Raw genomic sequence first — 19,745 nt, forward strand, 5'->3', positions numbered from 1 at the left:
TTCCATGTTTGAGTGTTGATCCTTCAACAACACCCTTGTATCATTGCATTCTTTTATATCAAATTATATATTGCTTTTCAACATTACATTGCTCTTTATGTTGCAAATTATGAAACAAATGTTTTCTTTCCCATGTTTAGTGTATATCGACGTTTGCATTAACACCATTGAGTGTTCAATATATTTATGTTTTTATTTCGACGTCTCATGGCTAAAGCTCATAATGTTATTTTAGCAAGTACTGTATGAGTACTTGCTAAAACAAACGCCAATGGTACTAAATTCAATCAACTTACATCCCAAAGATAAAGATCTCCCGTATAACCTTCAACAGACTGCTAGAGCAAGTGCTGTTAGCGAGCACCTACGAAGGCCTGGCACGACACACGAGGGGGTTGGTCAGCCAACACTACACGTGGCCGCCTTTGTCTCCCCAGTGGCGATGTTTACACGCCATACCACGAGGTACTCAATTGAGGCTGAGTCGGCCTAGGGGAGGCCCAGGACCGGTTCAGATCATCATCGTTGGTAGCGCAGCGCACTAAACACTGCGCCACCGTTCCCCCACACTGACTACCCACACAGCTCACATCCCTTACCAATTCCAATAGTCATCATTCACCACGAAGTGACAGTGACGTTACAACGGCGCCTGTGCCAGGCTAGGTGCACTTTGAGGCCACGTGAAGTGTCGAAGTCTCGCCGACAGGAGGTCTCGGGACAGACCCAGCAGGTGCCATGGGTTGGCTGACTGAGATGACCGGCAGATGCACCACCCTTACTGTGCCAACTTACTGCATTTTATACGCATAAAGCTCCGCTCGTTGTTGTGAGCGTCGCTCCTCCTCTGCCCTCAGTTGTTGCTGGAGGGCGACTGCCTCCAACTGCCCAGTAGCAGCAGCGTCCTTCACGAGCCTCCTCCACAGATACCGATCTTGACACCGGTGGTGGCAGTCGTCGGTAAGTCCACTCAGCTCCACATCCTCCCATACCGAATCAGCTCCATCTCTTCTCCAGCCCGTGTTCGTGCCCGTTTAGCCAGACAGAAGTTGCTTGGGCATGCGAAGGCTGAGCCTACGGGCGACATGACGCAGCAAACGCAGCCTTGCCTACCGGAGGAGCTCACTGATGAGAATGTGTCCAGATCTTTCAAGGATTTGTGAGCTCCTCACACAATCCAGCCTGATTAAACCCAGGATGGATCGTATGCAGGACAGCCTGAATGTTGCTAACCGGCGCAGATGTTTCATTAGAGGGGTCTGTCCACGTTTCACAAGCTTAGAGAAGGGAGGGCATGACTGTGGCCGAGAAGACTCGAAGTTTCATGTTGGCCACTTTGTTGAGCTTTCATTTGTGGCTAGGTCACTTCTGAAAAATAAGTTAATACCTCAGTGGGCTTTGTCTGGTTGGATGGGGATGGTTTAGTTTTATTTGTATTTGTTTGGGTGATTTGTTTACCTTTCTTGTACTTTGCACTCCTATCGTGTTTTTGTATTGTTTGTTGTTGTAACGATCTTACCCGCCCCTACTGGAAATCTGTGAAAAATAACTTACAGCTCATCGGATTCCTCCAGTATAAATACATATTCTGAATTTGACCAGGTAGCTTCCACACAGCATTACGCAGCCAATGAAAAGAGTATGCCGCCCGACTGATTTGGAGTGAGACCTCTGCTGTCAAACCGGAGCTGGTAATAAGCACACGTGCCCAGCAGTGGCGGCTCGTGACGTTTCCACTCGGTGGGGCTGTTGTGACTTCTAAAAAGATGGTGTTCTAATTAGGAAAAACCTCGTCGTGTTATTGGCCTTCCCGTGAAAGTGATATGACTGTCTTATCTACCAACGGTAGGCAATTATAAACAATACGCAACAACACAGCACTCAAATGCTCTCCCCATGACCCTCAGGTCCACACTACACCACTCCTTTGGGGCCGTCCATAAGTGACGTCACGCGATTTTGGCCGATTTTTGACCCCCCCCAAACCATATTTCCATTTTGAAAATAAAACATGCTTCAAATCACTTAACTAAAACTATTGCCATTGTAGTGCGGAGAAAACATGTATTAAAAAGGAGGCGTTGTAAATTTAGCATAAAATTCACTTGAAAATATTCAACGTCTAACTAAAACTGCAGATGTTCAGAATATTATATTGAAATATAATATTAGTGTACAGATTCTTTGGTTCTTTCGGTAAAGTCACGTAGAAAGAAAATAAATTAAATAATAGAATATGACGTTTCGATTGCAACAGAAGCAATCATCAGGTACGAATGAATGAGAAAAACAAACCTAGTAAACTAAGAAATATAATGCAACACAACACAGAGAGTCGGCTAACATAACAGTCAACACCTTACCTGGTTGATAACGTTCTTCCAAAGAGTGCTACATTTGAGAGAGACAAAACACAGACACAGACACACAGGCAGAGAGAGACAACACAGAGACACACACATAGGCACACAGAGAAACAACGCCTCTGTGAAACTTTGTAGTAGAACGAAGCAAAATGGAGAGTACAATTATAACAATCACATATTCATTTCACAAAATGAAAAGCCCTGGTAGAATCATTAGAATCAAAATGTTTAATAACAATCATTCAAACATTTACAAAATGTATGCTTCTCCATTCCCCCCTGGAGAAGCAAAATGCTCCTTTATGGAATAAATAAAAGGTGACCTTAGTAAATTTAAATAATCAAATAGTTAATAATGAAAATTAATAAAAAAAATGGTGTTGTTATAACAATTATATTTCATTAATATTTTTTGAAAGTAGCGCATTTTGATGTGACGTCACATTTCTCAAGCCCCCCCTCCCCCCTCGTCACACATGCCCTCCCCCCCTCCCTAGGTGCGTGACGTCATTTATGGACGGCCCCTTTGACACTGCCAAAAGCCGAGAGCATGTAGGCCGTGACCTGCTACATTCGCACAGTTCAACCTCGCGTTGTGACATCGTCTCATTACAGCCATTGGCTCCTTTTTATTACACGCTTTTATTTAACTCATTCTGTCTGTTGTATCCTCAAAAAATTTTCTAACTCAATTTTTATCCACTTCCCAATGTGCTATCGACTGCAAACTTGGTATAGGTATGTCATACTGATGACAATACTATATTCTATCATTAATATTTAAAAAAATAAACATTTTACACGCTTTTTTATTGAACTCACTCTGTCTGTTATATCCTAAAATCTTGTAACTCAATTTCAACCGTCTTCCCAATGTCGTATCGACTGCAAACTTGGTATAGGTCAGGGGCGGTTTCTTCATTAGGGCGATTGGGCGACGCACCACCAATGTCATTCAACCACAGAGTCACGCTAGCCGTCACTGTGCCTCTGGATATAGTCCAATCAGCGTCATGCTACGTTCTGTGGAGTACCGCCTCTTTTTGGGCGATTTCCCTCCAGCTGAGAATCGCCCAGAGTGGTTCCATAGACTTACATTCAAAGATGTTTTTTTTCGAACGGGGGCGCTGCAATGCATTCACTATGGCTTCCGGGAGGGCTCGCCCTAACGTGCTTACGTCATCATATGTGCTTACGTCATCATACGTAAGCACGTTTCATCCAACAATATAATTTGTCGCCACCTAGTGGAATCTTTAATAAAAGAAACTTGAGTAGTTTGTTTTAATAGTGAGTATAGAAACAAACAAGATGTATTGTATGAGTCACTTTATTTTTCATTAATATTAAAGAAGTGAAGTTGCCTTTACATGCTTAAGCTGTTAATTTATCCATTGCATGGGTGGACCTTATCCTTATCAATCATCCAGATATTTGCCCCCCCTGAGAGATTTTGCAGGAGCCGCCACTGGTATAGGTATGGCATACTGATGACAATACTATATTCTATCATTAAAATATTTAAATATATTTTTAAACAATCTTTTTTACGGCTCTAATTGTCCACGTTTACAGCTCTAATTGTCCACGCTCAACTCACGTTGCCTGTAAATCACCACGGTCCCTTACATTAGGCAAGCCTCGGGGAGCCACGCCGAGGGGTGGAGGATGTGGAAGGAGGGGAGGGGCGATGGGGGCAGGGGGAGGGGCAGCTTGGACAGTACATTTCATCAAAGCGTGTTTTTAAAAAAAGTATTTTTAAATATTTTATTTTACACGCTTTTATTTAACTCACTCTGTTGTATACTCAACTCTGTCTATTGTCGTATCCTCAAATCTTGTAACTAAATTTTAACCCACTTCCCAATGTCGTATCGACTGCAAACTTGGTATACGTATGTTATACTGGTGACAATACTATATTCTATCATTAAGAATAAAATATATATTTTAAGCAATCTTTTTTATATCTTATGATCGGCTTGGCTCTAATTGTCCACGCTCAACTAACGTTGGCTGTAAATCACCACGGGTCCCTTACGTTATGGCAAGCTTCGGGGCCACTTCCTGGAGTCGTGGAGTTCTGCCATTACTCGTACGGTACATTTCATTTAAGGGTGTTTAAATATTACTTATTACTGCCCTGAATGGGTCTCAAACGGCGTGGCTACAATGCAAAGCTAATCACAATGAACGAAGGGGGATATCTCCCACTCAGACGCCTTCACAGCCGCTCGAGACCTCACCGAGGCACAAATCAGACTGTTGTTGCAGCGGTTTCTAATACGAACTTAACATGGTATCTTAATTAGGCAATTGACGTTGAAATAATCATTATTTTGAATTTTTTTGTTAAACATAACGAAACATTAGACCTCCTTTGCCAGTACCAAAATATAATAATAGGGGTTTCCCCCTATTTTCTGGCAACAAAACTGAAACCTTTTTACAAGGATTAATGTCTGTGTAGTGGTGATACGCGCTGGGGTAAGGATCGTGTGCCAGCGCGTATTGATTGGCTGTGTGTGTTGGTGACGCGCGCTGACGGTGAAGGAAAATGGGTCAGCGCGGGGTCATGGGTTATGAGGCGGTGATTGGCTGGGTATCGGTGACGCGCGCTGACAACGAGGGGATCGTGCGGCAGCGCGTGGGGATTGGTCAACTAAGGGGGTGCTCACGTCGCGGTCCGCATACGCTCCGTCTCCCGGGAGCGGAGGCTATATAAGGCGGTGCGCACAGGCGCACGGGGAGTTGGTGACCAGTGAAGACAGAAGACGGAGGAGGAAGAGATAGGGCCCTGAGACACCTAGTCCCGCTGTCCTTGTGGGGACCGGGGCCCTGTGTAGCTCAGAGGCGGGACCTTGGGACCCGGGGCCGGACGTCCGTGTGAGGGCCGGGCCGTGGGACCCAGAGGTCGTGACCCACGCCCAAGCTGGGGTGGGTCTGTAGGCTCCACGGACGCTACGGGGCTGGAGTGCCCGTGAGCGTGCACCGTGAGCGTGTAGCGTGAGCGTGCAGCGTGAGCCGTAGTAACCACACGTGTCAAGTGGAATGTGCAGCGTGAGTTGTAGTGACCACACGTGTCAAGTGGAGTGTGTAGTGTGAGAAATAGTGACCACACGTGTTATTGTGGAAAGACAAGATTTAATAAAGTGTGCTACCCGTCAAGTGGTTTCCCGCCGTCATTCCGAATACTTCATCTGCATTAACCACAATACTTGCAGTCAAAATGCAAACAAAAAAACACACTGATAATATATGTATTGTCCTTGAAACTGATTCGTCCACACAAAAAGAATGCCGTCCCTTGGCATATATTTTCATAGTGTTTATTTGTTTGCATTATAAACTGCATGTATTGTGGTTAATGCAGACATGAATCCTTGTAAAAAGGTTTCAGTTTTGTTGCCAGAAAAAATGGGAAAACCCCTATTATTACAACAAAACATTTTATATAAAAGTCTTTTTTATTCGAAAAATTATTTATCATCTTCAGCTGCTTGTTGGGACGGCGCCCCAACGCCCCTAGTGGACAAACCGCGCCCGGTGCCCACGTGCGGGAAACTCTTCCACTCTGTCCACAAACTGTCCCATCACCATTCGCACAGCATATTATTTGGGTATTTCGGTTAAAGCCACGTAGAAATAACAAAAAAATAAAATTAAAAATAATATTTTTTCTATCTACGTGGCTTTACCGAAAGACCCAAAGAATATGAATTCCTGCAGTCACGAAAGCTTTAAGTCAAGATATTCACCCCCCCCCCCATTAGACCTCCCATCCAATCACTCAACGCCCATTTAACCCTCGCACACACTGGCTCCAACCCCCCGACATTCGCCCCTCCCCCTCACAACCACAAGCTCCCCCCCCACATTCGCCCCTCACACCCACAAGGTCAGCCCCTCCCCCACATTCGCCCCCCTTATGTACCTACAGGCCCCGCCCCTCCATTTCGCTCCTCCCCCTCACGCCCAGACGCTCTGCTCCCCCCCATTGTCCCTACAAGCTCTTCCCCCTCGCCTCCCTCCTCACACTCACAGGCTCCGCCCCCTCCCCTCACAGGCACCACCCCCTGCCCTCACAGGCTCCGCCCTCTCCCCTCACAGGCTCCGCCCCTCCATTTCGCTCCTCCCCCAAAACACCCAGACGCTCTGCTCCTCCCCATAACGCCCGCAACCAAGAGGCCTTGCCCGTCGCGCTCGCACTTCGCGGGCCTTTCGTACCCGCAGCGCCTTCTTCTCGATTCGTACTCTTAGCCGTAAGTACTGCTGCTGCTAGTCGTACTGTTAGGATGAAGCACTACTGCTGCTATTCGTACTGCTAGGAGGGAAGCGTGGGAGAGGCCTCGCTGCCCACGTGCGTGCCTACACGCTACAGTACGTACTGTGTAACACGTCCGTGGACTGCATTGACTGCACGTTGTTATGGTCAGTGATTGTACTGGAATGCCTGCGTTGTTGTGATGATTGATTGGCAGAGGTGTGGACTCGAGTCATGTGACTTGGACTCGAGTCAGACTCGAGTCATGAATTTGATGACTTGCGACTCGACTTGGACTTGCATAACAATGACTTTGTCCCACCTATGAGATGTGGACTCGAGTCATGTGACTTGGACTCGAGTCAGACTCGAGTCATGAATTTGATGACTTGCGACTCGACTTGGACTTGCATAACAATGACTTTGTCCCACCTCTGTTGATTGGCTATTTGGAGCACCGTTTATAAAGGGTATTCTGGTACCGTGTTATCTGATAACACTGTGCAGACTTGGTTTTACTGGCCGTGACCGTACCTTTAACTTGTACATTATGAATGCTGTGCTTATTGTTATGTAATGTGTAATGGGTATCGCTCCTCCGGGAGTATATGTGCTCACCTGTACTGAAATACCAGCATTGTAATGAGCTCCACACCGAGTCGTATATACTCATAACGTTTTTGGGTTTAGATCGCGTTATTTATAGATGTGTCGTAACCCTCCACCACCCGACACGGCCAATCAGTAAAAAAGTGTCACGTTGACAAAATACAAATAGTTCACTACTTTAGCCCACCGGTGTGTTGAAGCGTGAAACCACAACATTTACAATGTACGACGTTTCGCTGGTAATTGCATCCATATATACTGACTGTAAATCTCTGTACTGACCATACTGTACACACTTACAGTACTACAGTGCACTATACTCTAATTAATTGTAACTACTCTACAATATTGATTGCTCAATCGTGTACTGTATTGTATGTACTGTATCTTGAACTTATTTTGCACCGGGCGTAGCTAACTCTGCTAATCGGAGGTGCATTGCACTTTTTGCTGAAATATCTGTGATGACCAGTTTCTGCTGCAAAAGCTTAATTACCCTAAGCTTAGCAATCTAATATGGGATTGTAATGTCATAGTAGTTTTTGGGCATTTAGCTTCTTGAGATATTTGAGTCTGGATCTTGCGCCTTGGGTTTTTAAGTCTCTGCCCAAGTTGTATGCCCCCCTGGTGTATTGGTTGTATTGTCTTGGGGGGTTTAGAGCCTTGGAGACTCATGCCCTGAATTTAAAGGGTCCCTTATAGCCTTTGGGTCTTCGGACCTCGTGGTCTCTTCTGCCTCAGCGTTTCTGGACCTTGCTGCCCCGAGACGTGATCCACAGGATTAATATAGGAGGTACGGTGCAGTATACAGTATAAGCAATTATCACATTGGCCCAGAGGACCTTCGAACCGATTTACGTTATTTGTGCTACTTTATGTTCATGCACACAAAGTAGGAAAACACATATCTGTCTGTGATCTTTGAACAAAAAATCGCGAGTGTCGTGAAATTGTTGGGGTTTTTTATTTAACATGTTCATCAATCGGCTCTACGTTAAACTTGAGAATTATAATACAGTATGAATCTAAGACACAATGGCCCATCATTGATTCTGTTTACACCACTGTATTTCATGTAAATTTTTATGAACACTGCAGTTTCGTACTATGCATGTGTAGTACAGTGTATGCATATGAATGCAAATAATGATGTACATTAAAATTAAAAAAATTATCTTCTACCAATAAAGTAGCCTAAATTTAACTGGGAAACATCCCTGAGACCCAAACATTGTATACCGTCATCCACTGACCATAATGTAGCCCAGCTGGTTGAGTATCTCGCACACATGGTGCTGTTTGCATGATCACTAACCCCACCTCCAAAGCAGTGTCACAGGTGTGCAGCCTTTTTACCACTTACGGAATATAATTGTGAGGTGAATGAAATCCTTAGAAAACAACTTGGAGACTGCATTTTTCTGCAGTACCTTGTGTGGTTCTGTGGGGTGGCTTCCATTTCATGGAAATTGGATGATCCCATTGCCACAAGGCTTGTACTATAAGTATTTTCACTTCAGTGTTGCTATATTTTTTCCCATTTTCCTGAAGCAGGACACAAGTCTTGTCTGATGGTCAAATGGTTACAGCGTTTTAAGAAATTGTTCCTTCATAGTAAGTAGAATAATTTTGGCACTGTAGTTCTTTTTCAAGGAAGACCTGGGAGTAAAAACTGCAGTATGCTACTAACCACTTAAAAAAATTACTTTGTCACTGTAAAAAAAACCTTTGTAAAAGAAACATTTACCATGTTTATGAGAATGTAAACAGCGCCAAAATCGTAGCCGAACCTTTTTCCGCCTCCTGGGAAGCAAACATGGAAAATATTTAGACTTGTATGTCGTTCTCATCCTGGATACTCAACCCGCATAAGTAAAAAAACGAGTAAAATACCAAGACTTGGTATTTCTTTTGTAGTAGAGTTATATTAATTTGGTCAGTTCTCGAGGTTCACTGAGCCTTTAATAATGGCGTGGTAATTTCTCATCTCATACTACAGTACTGTAACATTATTTTCCTGTCGTAAAAAAAGGCCGATACAGTTTACTGACTGCACAACATCACTTTCATGTATTATCTTTTTTTGGGACCTTGGCACATTAAATATCATCATCATTCGGAAGAATAGGTTATTGTGTGCCATTGGCATGGTTCCATAATTCTCTATTTCAAATTATTCATAACTTAATTGTACACAATAGCTCATGTTCCTCTGTGAATCAAGTTGCTCAAGTAATGAGTGTAAATTGATGCTCACCTGGTTTAAGAATATTTATTGGCCAGTGGCATTGAGTGGTGTGGTTGCGTAAGCCGTGTGTGATACATTTTGAAATTATTCAGGGTCTTATTTGACGGGCCACATTTTTTAAATTGCACAGCAGGAAGAGTAGATGGCATAACCAATGCCTTGTCAGACCGGTTTAAAATATCATGCTGTTACTCAAAGCACCAGGCTCAAAATGACGGTGCATACATCAGGGTGTGTCAATAAATTGTCTTTCCCACAGATGTCAATGTGAGCAAACACTGCCTCCTAGTATGTTGCAAAATACAACACTGGTACATGCAACAGATAGTTGCTTAATGACAGGATGTTTGTGATATTCTTCAGCTTTCATGGATGTTAATTGTAAAGAGGCTAGATGTGCAAACATCCCTTGTGCAATTTTAGTTTTTTCTGTGCACAAGCTCTAAGTTATTACATCGTAAGCGTGAATATATACTTGAACATGCACATGCAGTGTTATTTTCAGAAATGACAATGATATTAGTTTTAAGATATGAACATATTTGCCACTTTTAAAACTTATGTTTATTCCTATATTTGTGAAAAATTATCTACTATTCTCGTATATGATAACAAAAATATATAGTTTAAAACATAGTCCCTTTTTATTGTGAAAATTGTTACCCATTACAACACATTTTCAAGGAGGGTCCTAAATTTGAATATTTAGGCAGTTTTTGTGTATTTTGCATGTGGATGGAAACTAAAATACTGACAAAAACATGTTCATAAGATTATTCTCAAAAACAACCTACATTACTTTGTATGTTTTAGGTGAAATGCCAATCATTGCCTTATTTCAATTAGCAGACTTGTCTTACGGAAATTAAATACTGTATTTGACATGCAATATACTTGAATAACCTGGGTGTATTTTTAAATGAAATCATTGCAATCTAACTCCTTACTCCTGATTGAGCACAATCGTATTTACTTTTTGATGTCCTATCTTGATGATTTTCATTATTTTATCAGCTGGGCTGGATCGGTCATTTATAAACACTGGCCTCATAACAGTGAGAATGTGAGTTTACCGTATATTCCAGTTCGGGTCAACTCAGCCCATCATTTCTCCATGGTCAACAACACGTGCACCAGGGTGTGCCACATTGGTAACACTTGTGGCTTCCAGCAAGAAGGGCCTGGGTTAAGTGTATGACACTGGCACCTTTTTGCGTGAAATTTGTATGTTCTCACTTCTCTGTTCTGTATGGGTTTCATCTCGGTTCTCCGCTTTCCTTTCATACAATGTAACTGATATTGGCGAAATATCCCAATGCTGAAAAATGACCTACAAACTACTCAATTGGGATTAGACATAGCAACATTGCCTGCTCAGCAACAAAACTTGGCAGAATCCTACTGAAACAGCCTTGAGACTCAGGATTTCCTGGGTAAACAATTCTAACAATCATAATAAGGATCTTCTTGTGAGGCTGCACCACTGGTGGGAAGTCAACGGTGCTTGTCTTATGGCTATAACCGACCCCACCATGCGAATGTGGGATTTACACCACTGTTTCACGATCCCCTGGTGAAGTTGAGCATGGAGACACTTTTATTTTTAATTTGTTTATTATGTTTCAGTTTGTGAATGCATCACACTGGCGTGCGTGATCGGCGGTGCAGGTCAACATGGCAGCCAACAAGGGCAAAGGCCAGAACTCGCTGGCACTGCACAAGGTGATCATGGTAGGAAGCGGTGGCGTGGGCAAGTCTGCACTCACGCTGCAATTCATGTACGACGAGGTGATGCCCCCATTTACTCTCTTCCATTCATGTATGACTCTAGTGCCGATTGAAAGAATATGATGACCCTTGGTAATGTTATGGGCTTCTGGTTGTGTGGCACTGGCAATGTGTCCAACAAAATCAGAAAGTTGCAGATTTAAAGTCATAATATGTGACTATGTTCAGATACAATTTTAAATGCTGCTTAACTTTATTTCACTTTTGAGTAAAATGTATTTATTTTATCCAGGCTCTTGCTTGGCTAAATAAAGAATATATATATTACAAGAAACATTGTAGTAGAGTACTACTTAAATCGTGCTTGACTTGAATGTGTTTGCTTCTCAGTGTTTGCAATATGATTTATATGCTGCTGTAACTGAATGTTTCTTACCCACTTCAACAAATAAAATACAATCTAATTCTATGCACAAGTAAATATGGAATGCTTGTAACCCGAATCCTCACACCATTCATGGGGCACATACTTAATTGCTAGTGGTGAAATATTTATTAACTTATGAGTCTCATCACTTCATGATGTAGGGTAGCTTAGTCAGTTGAACACACCTCACAAGAGCATGACTGTGAATTCACAACCTTGTTAGGGTTGACTTAGCCCATTGGGATTTGTAAATAGAGCACCACTTGTTTTATGGCTTCACTGCTTGGAGGAGTGTCAGGAGTGATTGTCCTAACAGAAACTGGTCCTTGAATGTATCGGGTGGTGGCTGGTTTGAAGACACATGTATATATTTATGCGATCTAACCCCAAAAACCTGTATTATGGCAGGAAAAAAAAACTAAATGCTCATGAAGCATGTACACGCTTTTATGATTATACCTTTATCACTTAAATTACTAATTCGGATTTGTAAAGTATATACATTTGGGCATTTGTCACAAGATACTCTATAAGGATGGGGTTATTTAGAAGGGAGGCGGTTGTGATCAGTGAAAGGGGGGGAGTGACTTACAGATTTGTTTTTTTACCCACGGAGAACGTTTTATTTTTTCGGGATGAAGGAGGTTCATAGTACAGCAAAAGGAGCGAAGAAACTTACGACAGCATGGGCAAGAATTAACATCGAAAGGCAGAGGATAATGGAGAAGAGCAACGTATTATCTTGCTTTATGCTGTGCTGGAACCTAGACTTGCCGGCACGAAAACACTCACGTGTGCGAGGTGTGCAGTTTGTGGAGGATTACGAACCCACCAAGGCCGACAGCTACCGCAAGAAGGTGGTGCTGGATGGCGAGGAGGTGCAGATCGACATCCTGGACACGGCTGGGCAGGAAGATTACGCTGCGATCCGAGACAACTACTTCCGCAGCGGCGAGGGCTTCCTCTGCGCCTTCTCCATCTGTGAGCACGAGTCGTTTGCTGGCACCGCTGATCTCCGGTGGGTAGCCCAAATTAAAGCCCCTACCCAACCCCCACACCTCTCTTCCATGTTTTAATGACTGAGCATTGGGTGTTTTTTATATACGCAACTTTTCAAGCAAAATGTACTTGCATGTTCAAAGAGTATACTTTATTTTCTGTTGAATCGAGTCATAACGTAATATATATTAAGATGATGTCTGTGTCTAAGATGTGTTATATTGATGTTCTAGAAGGGCTATGAAGCTACATTTGTATCACACATGGTTGAGTCTGTGCCTAAACCTAGAAAAATCTGAACACTAAATCTTGACTTAAAGCTTTTGTGACTGCAGGAAGTCCTATTCTTTGGGTCTTTCAGTAAAGTCGGTAAAGTCACGTAGCTTGTGTTGTGATCGAAACGTCGTAGTTTTTGGTTTATTTGTATTAATTTGAACCTATCTACGTGACTTTACCGAAAGACCCAAAGAATCTGAACACTAAGTTCTAGAATTTTGGCCTCCAAAATGGCACTCCAGAACTTTCTTAATTTCACTCACAGATCAGGTTTAGCCTCAAGTTCGGAATGGTTTAAGTCATGTACAAAACAATCACACCTCTGATTAGCACAGTTGGCTACGTACGTTGCGAAAGAAGTTCAACATAAGTACTGTATAAATATATGATCCCTTCATCAGTGAACCAAGTAATTTACCTCGTACGGAGATTGATGCAGATGCAAATTAAAGTGGGTAAATGCCCACTTTAATTAACTAACGATATCTATTTCCTATTTTAAACTTTAATTGCAAACAATATGTGGATCTGTATTTCCTTCAGCATCAGGAGTGAACATGGTCAATACTGTACTGTGTTTTATATAACAAGTTTACACATTGTACTCACTGTAAGCTGTTACTGCGATTAGATTGTACGTGCTGTCACCCCTTGTGCATGATTGCCACACAAACAGTTTCCCAAGCAACACGAAGATACGTTGATACTATTTCACATAGATGTTGTGTCAGGGCATGGTAGGCATGGCGATTCGTTGAGACAACAATGACACTTTCATTATGTCCATGCAACCGAATGTCACGCTTGTCTTCGTATAATAGGGAGGGAGCAAACTCGACTGGTACCGATGCTATTCATTTTTCACAGATCTACACTGAGGCTTTCAAGCCAAGAATTGTCCCTCGTAACTGTTGCTTGACAGTCATTGATTGTTTATGTTGAACGAGGGCAATGTTGACACTGCCTACAACTGCCTTGTCTGTACTAGGGCTGGGAAATTCCTGCAAGAATCATATTCTATTACCAGCATTACACCCTGGATGGTGCCTGTAGGAATCCCGATTCTTCTTTGGGTTATTCCCATGTGCAAATCGACATTTTAATGGGATTCTAACAGGGATTCTACCATGGAAGATGTGTGCAAGAGAGAGATTTTGCTAGGATTCTATTGTGTATTTAGCTTAGCAAACGACTGCTTATTTTAGCTAAGTATCGCAAATTCCTGCCCGCCAGAACAGTGATTATTTTTGATGATATGCTTCCTTGTTGCTATTGAAATGTAATGTCAATGCATTATGCGCAGAATTGGACCAATTTGACCATGATTCTGACCTGATGTTTGAATGGGAAACAAGTGGACCCATGTTGCCTATATGGCCTTATGGAGACAGGTCAAATTTCGATTTAAAGTTTTCGTGACTGCAGGGATTCATCTTCTTGGTTCTTTCGGTAAAGTCACGTAGAAGGTCAAGGCATGTTCCTTACCCAGACTCATACACGAAGCTGCTAAAGATAAGGCTATGCATGTAATGACAAAGTGTAATGCCAAGCACATGTACATGCTCAAATGTCATGCTAGAATCAGGGTGTAATTCGGTCAGTCGCTGAAAATATACACGCCAAACCATGCTAAAGTTTACCATGAGCCAAACTAAGGTACCTATAGGATTCTTAGAATTCATTGTTGTTATCTGAAGCTCAACGAGTCCGACTGTGTCAATTTCATTTTCTGGAGATTAAAAAGCTCGTATCAAGTGTAGCATAGTTGTGGGGAATTATTTATTTAATAATAAAATATATATTTTTAGCCAGGAAATACAAATTTCAAGACGATAATTGGTTTTTTACCCTTCTATCTGGCAACAAAACTGACACCTTTTTACAAGGAGTCATGTTTGCATAGACCGCAATACCTGCAGTCATAATACAAACAAAAGAACATAACTCTGATAATGTGCACTGTCCTTGAAGTTGATTGGTCCACACCCGAGACAGCTTTCCTTGAGCCTAGTCTCACATGGGTTGGACCAGATGACGCCAAAAGGCGCACAACTCAAAGACAATGCACCATCAGAGTATGAGAGCTCGGGGCAAGCATCTACATTATGGACGTTTATGAAGTTGTTTTCTTGCGCTATTTGGCCAATGTATTTGTGAGCTTTATTACATAAGTTGACTGGAATGTCTGGAAAAACAAATCCCCCAAATATGAGCCTACTTGCTGTACTGGATCTTACAGTCACCCCGTTGCTCCAGCAGATGAAAGTCTCATGCACTATGATTTTAGCACAATATACCAACCCTGCTTCAAAGTTGCTGGATTACATGCTCCACCACACATTACTACAATGATATTTTAATAATGGCTAAATGTATCTCATCTTTTGCACCACCTATGGTATTGACATGAGCCAGTGTGTTGAAATCCATAGGCGTTGGCACATTTTTGTTGGAGTTGGTAATCCGCAGATGGTGTTGGTGATATGGACGTCTCAAACTACAAATAGATACTTGTGAAACACACAGTTATTTATTTCAGCCCCTGCAAAGCTGTTTGAGTGCCAAAAATATGTAGGTGTGAGCTGAACATTGTACTCTATGCAGGATGGCACACGATTTAGTAAATAAAATACGGCAGCCAGGCAGCATTGATTAAAATGTCTCCTATTGCTCCTTAGGCTCTTTGACAAGGTGCATTTATTTTGCTGATTAGGTTATTCAATGCAAATGCTGCACATGGTCTGTTGTGATTTGGGTAACTTGAAGTGGTCATACAAACACACACGGGGGTTGGTGAAAAGGGATTCTCAAGACCAGTTTCAAATCTGAAAAACAACCGCTGTTGTAATTTCCAAAGTTTAACTCCTCTTTGAACACACTATCAGGCAAATCCACAAGACAGCGTTCACTTTGGAATTGGCGTACGGGAAGTGTTTTTAAAGAAGTACTAAATAGCTACCATTGTCTCCCTGCTCCAATGAGCATGGGATGATGCTCATTTTCAGTGGTGGTCCTGAGCCAGTGGAGGATATTCCACATTCCTATGGTGGGGCCAGTTTGGAGAAATGATCTTAGTGTTAATCTCAAAACCCACTCCTTAAAAAAGTTATTTCCCAGACATCCCAGTGCAAGACTCTCCTAAGAGCGAGTACTAGAACACAGTGAGGCTTTCTATCGATATATAAATAACTGCATTATTCTAAACTTGTACACGTACCACCTATCGTGTCAACACTGCCAAGGATCAACGTTCGTATAGAGCCCAAATGCCCGATTTTACGTGCTTGCGGGCGCAGCGAACAGATCCTGCGTGTGAAGGAAGATGACAGCATCCCCTTCCTGCTCGTGGGGAACAAGTCAGACCTGGAGGAGCGGCGACAGGTGTCCATAGAGGAGGCGCGGGCACGCGCAGACCAGTGGGGCGTTGGCTATGTGGAGACGTCTGCCAAAACTCGCGCTAACGTCGACAAGGTGACTTGGGCACTTGTGTTACGACTTGGTGAGACTAGCAAGAAAGCTGTCTGGATAGAAATTGTCGGCTGTAACAGAAAGAAATTGGTTACTGATGAATACATATTAATCCGTTTACTTAAATTTAGGTAATACAGGCAACCCTGGTACCAGATCATCATATATTGATGTGATATTTATTGATATTGTCCTGGTACTATGTATTACTTAAAAAAAGTATTGCATATATTGCCTGATTCGCCCATTAATATACAATTCAGTTTTGCATCTTTGTTTATTGAATTCAATGGGGAAACAATAATTAAAAGGAATTTCCTTTCCCAAGGTGTTGCCAAATTTATCCAATTTCATGTCTAATGTCATAAAACCAATTCCCAGGCATTGCAATTGCTGAAGTTATCTATTTTGAGATTCACTCCCAATTTATTAAAATGGATAGAGATGAGTGTACTATTGCTGCAATGTACCACTCGATGGTAGTTCAGTGTGCTTTGCTGCGTCTTAGCATGAAACAATGCTCGAATCATATGTGCAGATTACAACGCAGGTATAATTAATCCTCCAGCACGAGATTGATTGTATTATTTAGGGACACAAGTCCAAATACATGTTTTTGCCTCATTTTCACTATCTCATTTGTATTGTTTCTTTTTTTTGTCTTGTTTATAGAGTTTTACTTACTCCATGAGCAAATATGGAAGTGGAGCAAATGATTTTCGTTAATTGTAAACAATCGATTCTCACATGCACAATTCAATGCCTGTTCATTGAGAGGAATCATGCATTTTATATATGCATCTTCACGAAGTTCTAACTCAATTATCTGGACTTTACGAGGTTCTTACACGATTAGCTGGCTTACCATTAATAACTACCGTGCTCACTGACCAAGCCCGTTTAAACTGGATTAGTCAGTTTTAGGCGAGACTGCATCACTCGTTTCAAGATCACAACATCTCGCTCAAATGTTTTATCCCTGTTTATCTTCACTTCAGGTGTTTTTTGATCTGATGCGTGAAATCCGGACAAGGAAAATGGAAGACAACAAGGACAATGGGAAGAAAAAGAAAAAGAAGAGTCTTGCCAAGAGAATCCAGGAGCGATGCACTCTGCTGTGAGGTGCTTTTGCCTGGATTAGCATCCCCAAGATGTGACCATGTCTCACCTCATGAAAAAGACAAACACAAAGGTCCACCTTGTGGCCCGCTTACACTGTTTGTGGCAAGTGCTTTTAGTGAGCACCTATTACAGTCGCTACAGCACGCAAAGAGGTGGCGTGGCCATCGCTCAAGGCCAGCCATCTTTGTCTCTCTTGCCCATGTTGACACACTGCACCAGGTACTCATTTAAGGCTGAGTCGACCTTGGGGAGAGACCCAAGAGCTTTTCAGATATCACTTGCCACTGTTTAGCCATGATCGGGAATTGAACTCAGGTTGCTGAGTTCTGAGCGCAGTGCGCCATCTACTACACCACGACTCCACCCATTACACACATACACTCGCTTCTGCCACAGTCATCACATGAAACACTCATGTTGTCAAGAATTGATGTACCTCTTTTGTTAAATACCTTCGAAGTAACTTTCAACATGTCCTCATCTTGAATGTCATTTTTTGGGGGTGGAAGTATACTTCTGTTTCCTTAATCACTGCTCCTTGCACGAATGTGAACATGTGTAGGTAAGTTTAACCTCCATTTTTGGCTCAAAGTGCTTTGCACCAAAAGTGCCAAATTGCACAGAATTTACACTGAGAGGGGCACATCAAGGTCTCATCACACCGCATGGGGCACAGCGTTTCAACTCGACACATTGGCTCATTTTTTCACCTGCTCACTCACTCAGGGCTTGTCCACCTACTGTATTGACCGTCTCGCCTGGGGTCTTTGACCCGACCACCTCACTCTCTTGGGAAGCAAGACTGATTGCTTGACTCAGCTGGGCTTTTCATCCACTTGGTTCACTTGGGTATTGTTTTAGCATCATATTCTCATTGATGTGGGTCTCCTACCTGTATGATCTGCTTGCCTGCCTGTAACACCAGGCCACCTTTAGAGGTGACTTGAATTTAATTGTTTTTCTTGTTATTTTTCTGTAATTTAGCTTTGTTTTAGTGCTTTTAACATAGGTAAAAGTGAAGTTTTCAATGGGCATCAATACAGACACATGTATGTCAATGTGCAAACCATAGCACACTTGTGTAAGAAATAAATGTGTAACAAAAATTTTCACATAAAACATTTTTAAAACATTCAGCCCCATTCCTCACCATTTTCCTCCTCCAACAGAAAGCAATTCAAGCTAACTTTGAAAAGTGTCAGTAATTTAATACCATGCAAATTTAAAAAAATACATATTCATTCTGACCTAAAACACAATTCGTTTTGTGGACTGGATTCATATGGGTGATTGACAGTTTTGCAATTCATATAGATAAGATCGTAAGAAACATACTACATTTTATATGCCTGAATTGGAGGATCAAACTGAATGAGATTGGGAATTATATACAGATGCCACTATTGAAGGTGCTCTGCATCTTCAATGTATAACCCTTCTGTTAGATTGTTACCCTATTTGTTTATCCATTTTGCAGACTTTTTGTTGCAAGCTATTTTCTCTGCGAGTCTTCATTATGGAGATGGTCAAGATGAGTAAAAAGAACATACTTTGAAAATCTGTATTTGCCAAGAAGGGTCTCCCTAAGTCTTAAAGGCGCTTGAGAAATTAGATTTTTATGTTTTTGTATTAAATCCATAAAGGGAACTTTAACAATTGTAATATATAACAATGGATAAAAACGAGCTTACTTCTCCACAATGTGTTCTATACATTTTTTAAAAACGTGTTTTTGTTAGTCGTATGGCCTGCTTTGCACGTGCAGTTTGCATTTGTCTTTGCGGATATCTATGCTATGGACCCCAACTCAATCTTTTATATTTTGAGATTTCTTCAGCAGTTTTAACATGATCACACAATTGGACCTGAGGCAGGAGGCAAAAAGCACACATTCCGATAACCTTCTGACAATGTTGTGGGAAAAAATGACATGACGTGTTTCACGTAGTTGTTGTTTTTTAACCAGGCTAAGACTCCCAGTTTGGTTTACTTGATGACCTTGTTTTATATCAGGATTCAAACAGAATTATCAGCAGTGTTGGCGCAGTGCTCTGAAATGGTCATCAGCTGCTGGGCCACTCGGACAACGCTTCAACTAACATTTATGTTCACAATAATCGTACACCCTCCACACACTTTCACTGATCATACACTTGGCCTTGTGCTGAGCTATGAATATAGGTTCAAGCTAGCTTCTTATATGCTTGAGGCTTGTTGTCGATTGGCAATCACATGTAT

The 19,745-nt window shown here is 42.1% G+C and overlaps 1 protein-coding gene across 3 annotated transcripts; it reads left to right on the forward strand.

Moving 5' to 3' along the window:
• Positions 1 to 6,484: 6,484 nt before the first annotated feature.
• LOC144732420 (ras-related protein Ral-A-like) lies at positions 6,485 to 18,613 on the forward strand. Of its 3 annotated transcripts, none has more exons than XM_078614050.1 (5): positions 6,485 to 6,628; positions 11,156 to 11,275; positions 12,452 to 12,660; positions 16,214 to 16,388; positions 17,384 to 18,613. In XM_078614050.1, exons 2-5 carry the CDS (start codon positions 11,162 to 11,164, stop codon positions 17,504 to 17,506), a joined length of 621 nt encoding a protein of 206 aa, XP_078470176.1. In that variant the 5' UTR covers positions 6,485 to 6,628; positions 11,156 to 11,161; the 3' UTR covers positions 17,507 to 18,613. The 3 variants fall into 3 exon arrangements, with proteins under 3 accessions (XP_078470176.1, XP_078470093.1, XP_078470044.1); XM_078613967.1 differs by having other exon boundaries at positions 6,511 to 6,746; positions 17,384 to 17,865; XM_078613918.1 differs by having other exon boundaries at positions 6,534 to 6,797; positions 17,384 to 17,865.
• Positions 18,614 to 19,745: the final 1,132 nt, after the last annotated feature.

Source organism: Lampetra planeri, chromosome 1 (genome assembly GCF_965212315.1).
Source record: "Lampetra planeri chromosome 1, kcLamPlan1.2.h2, whole genome shotgun sequence".
Taxonomy (NCBI): Eukaryota; Metazoa; Chordata; class Hyperoartia; order Petromyzontiformes; family Petromyzontidae; genus Lampetra; species Lampetra planeri.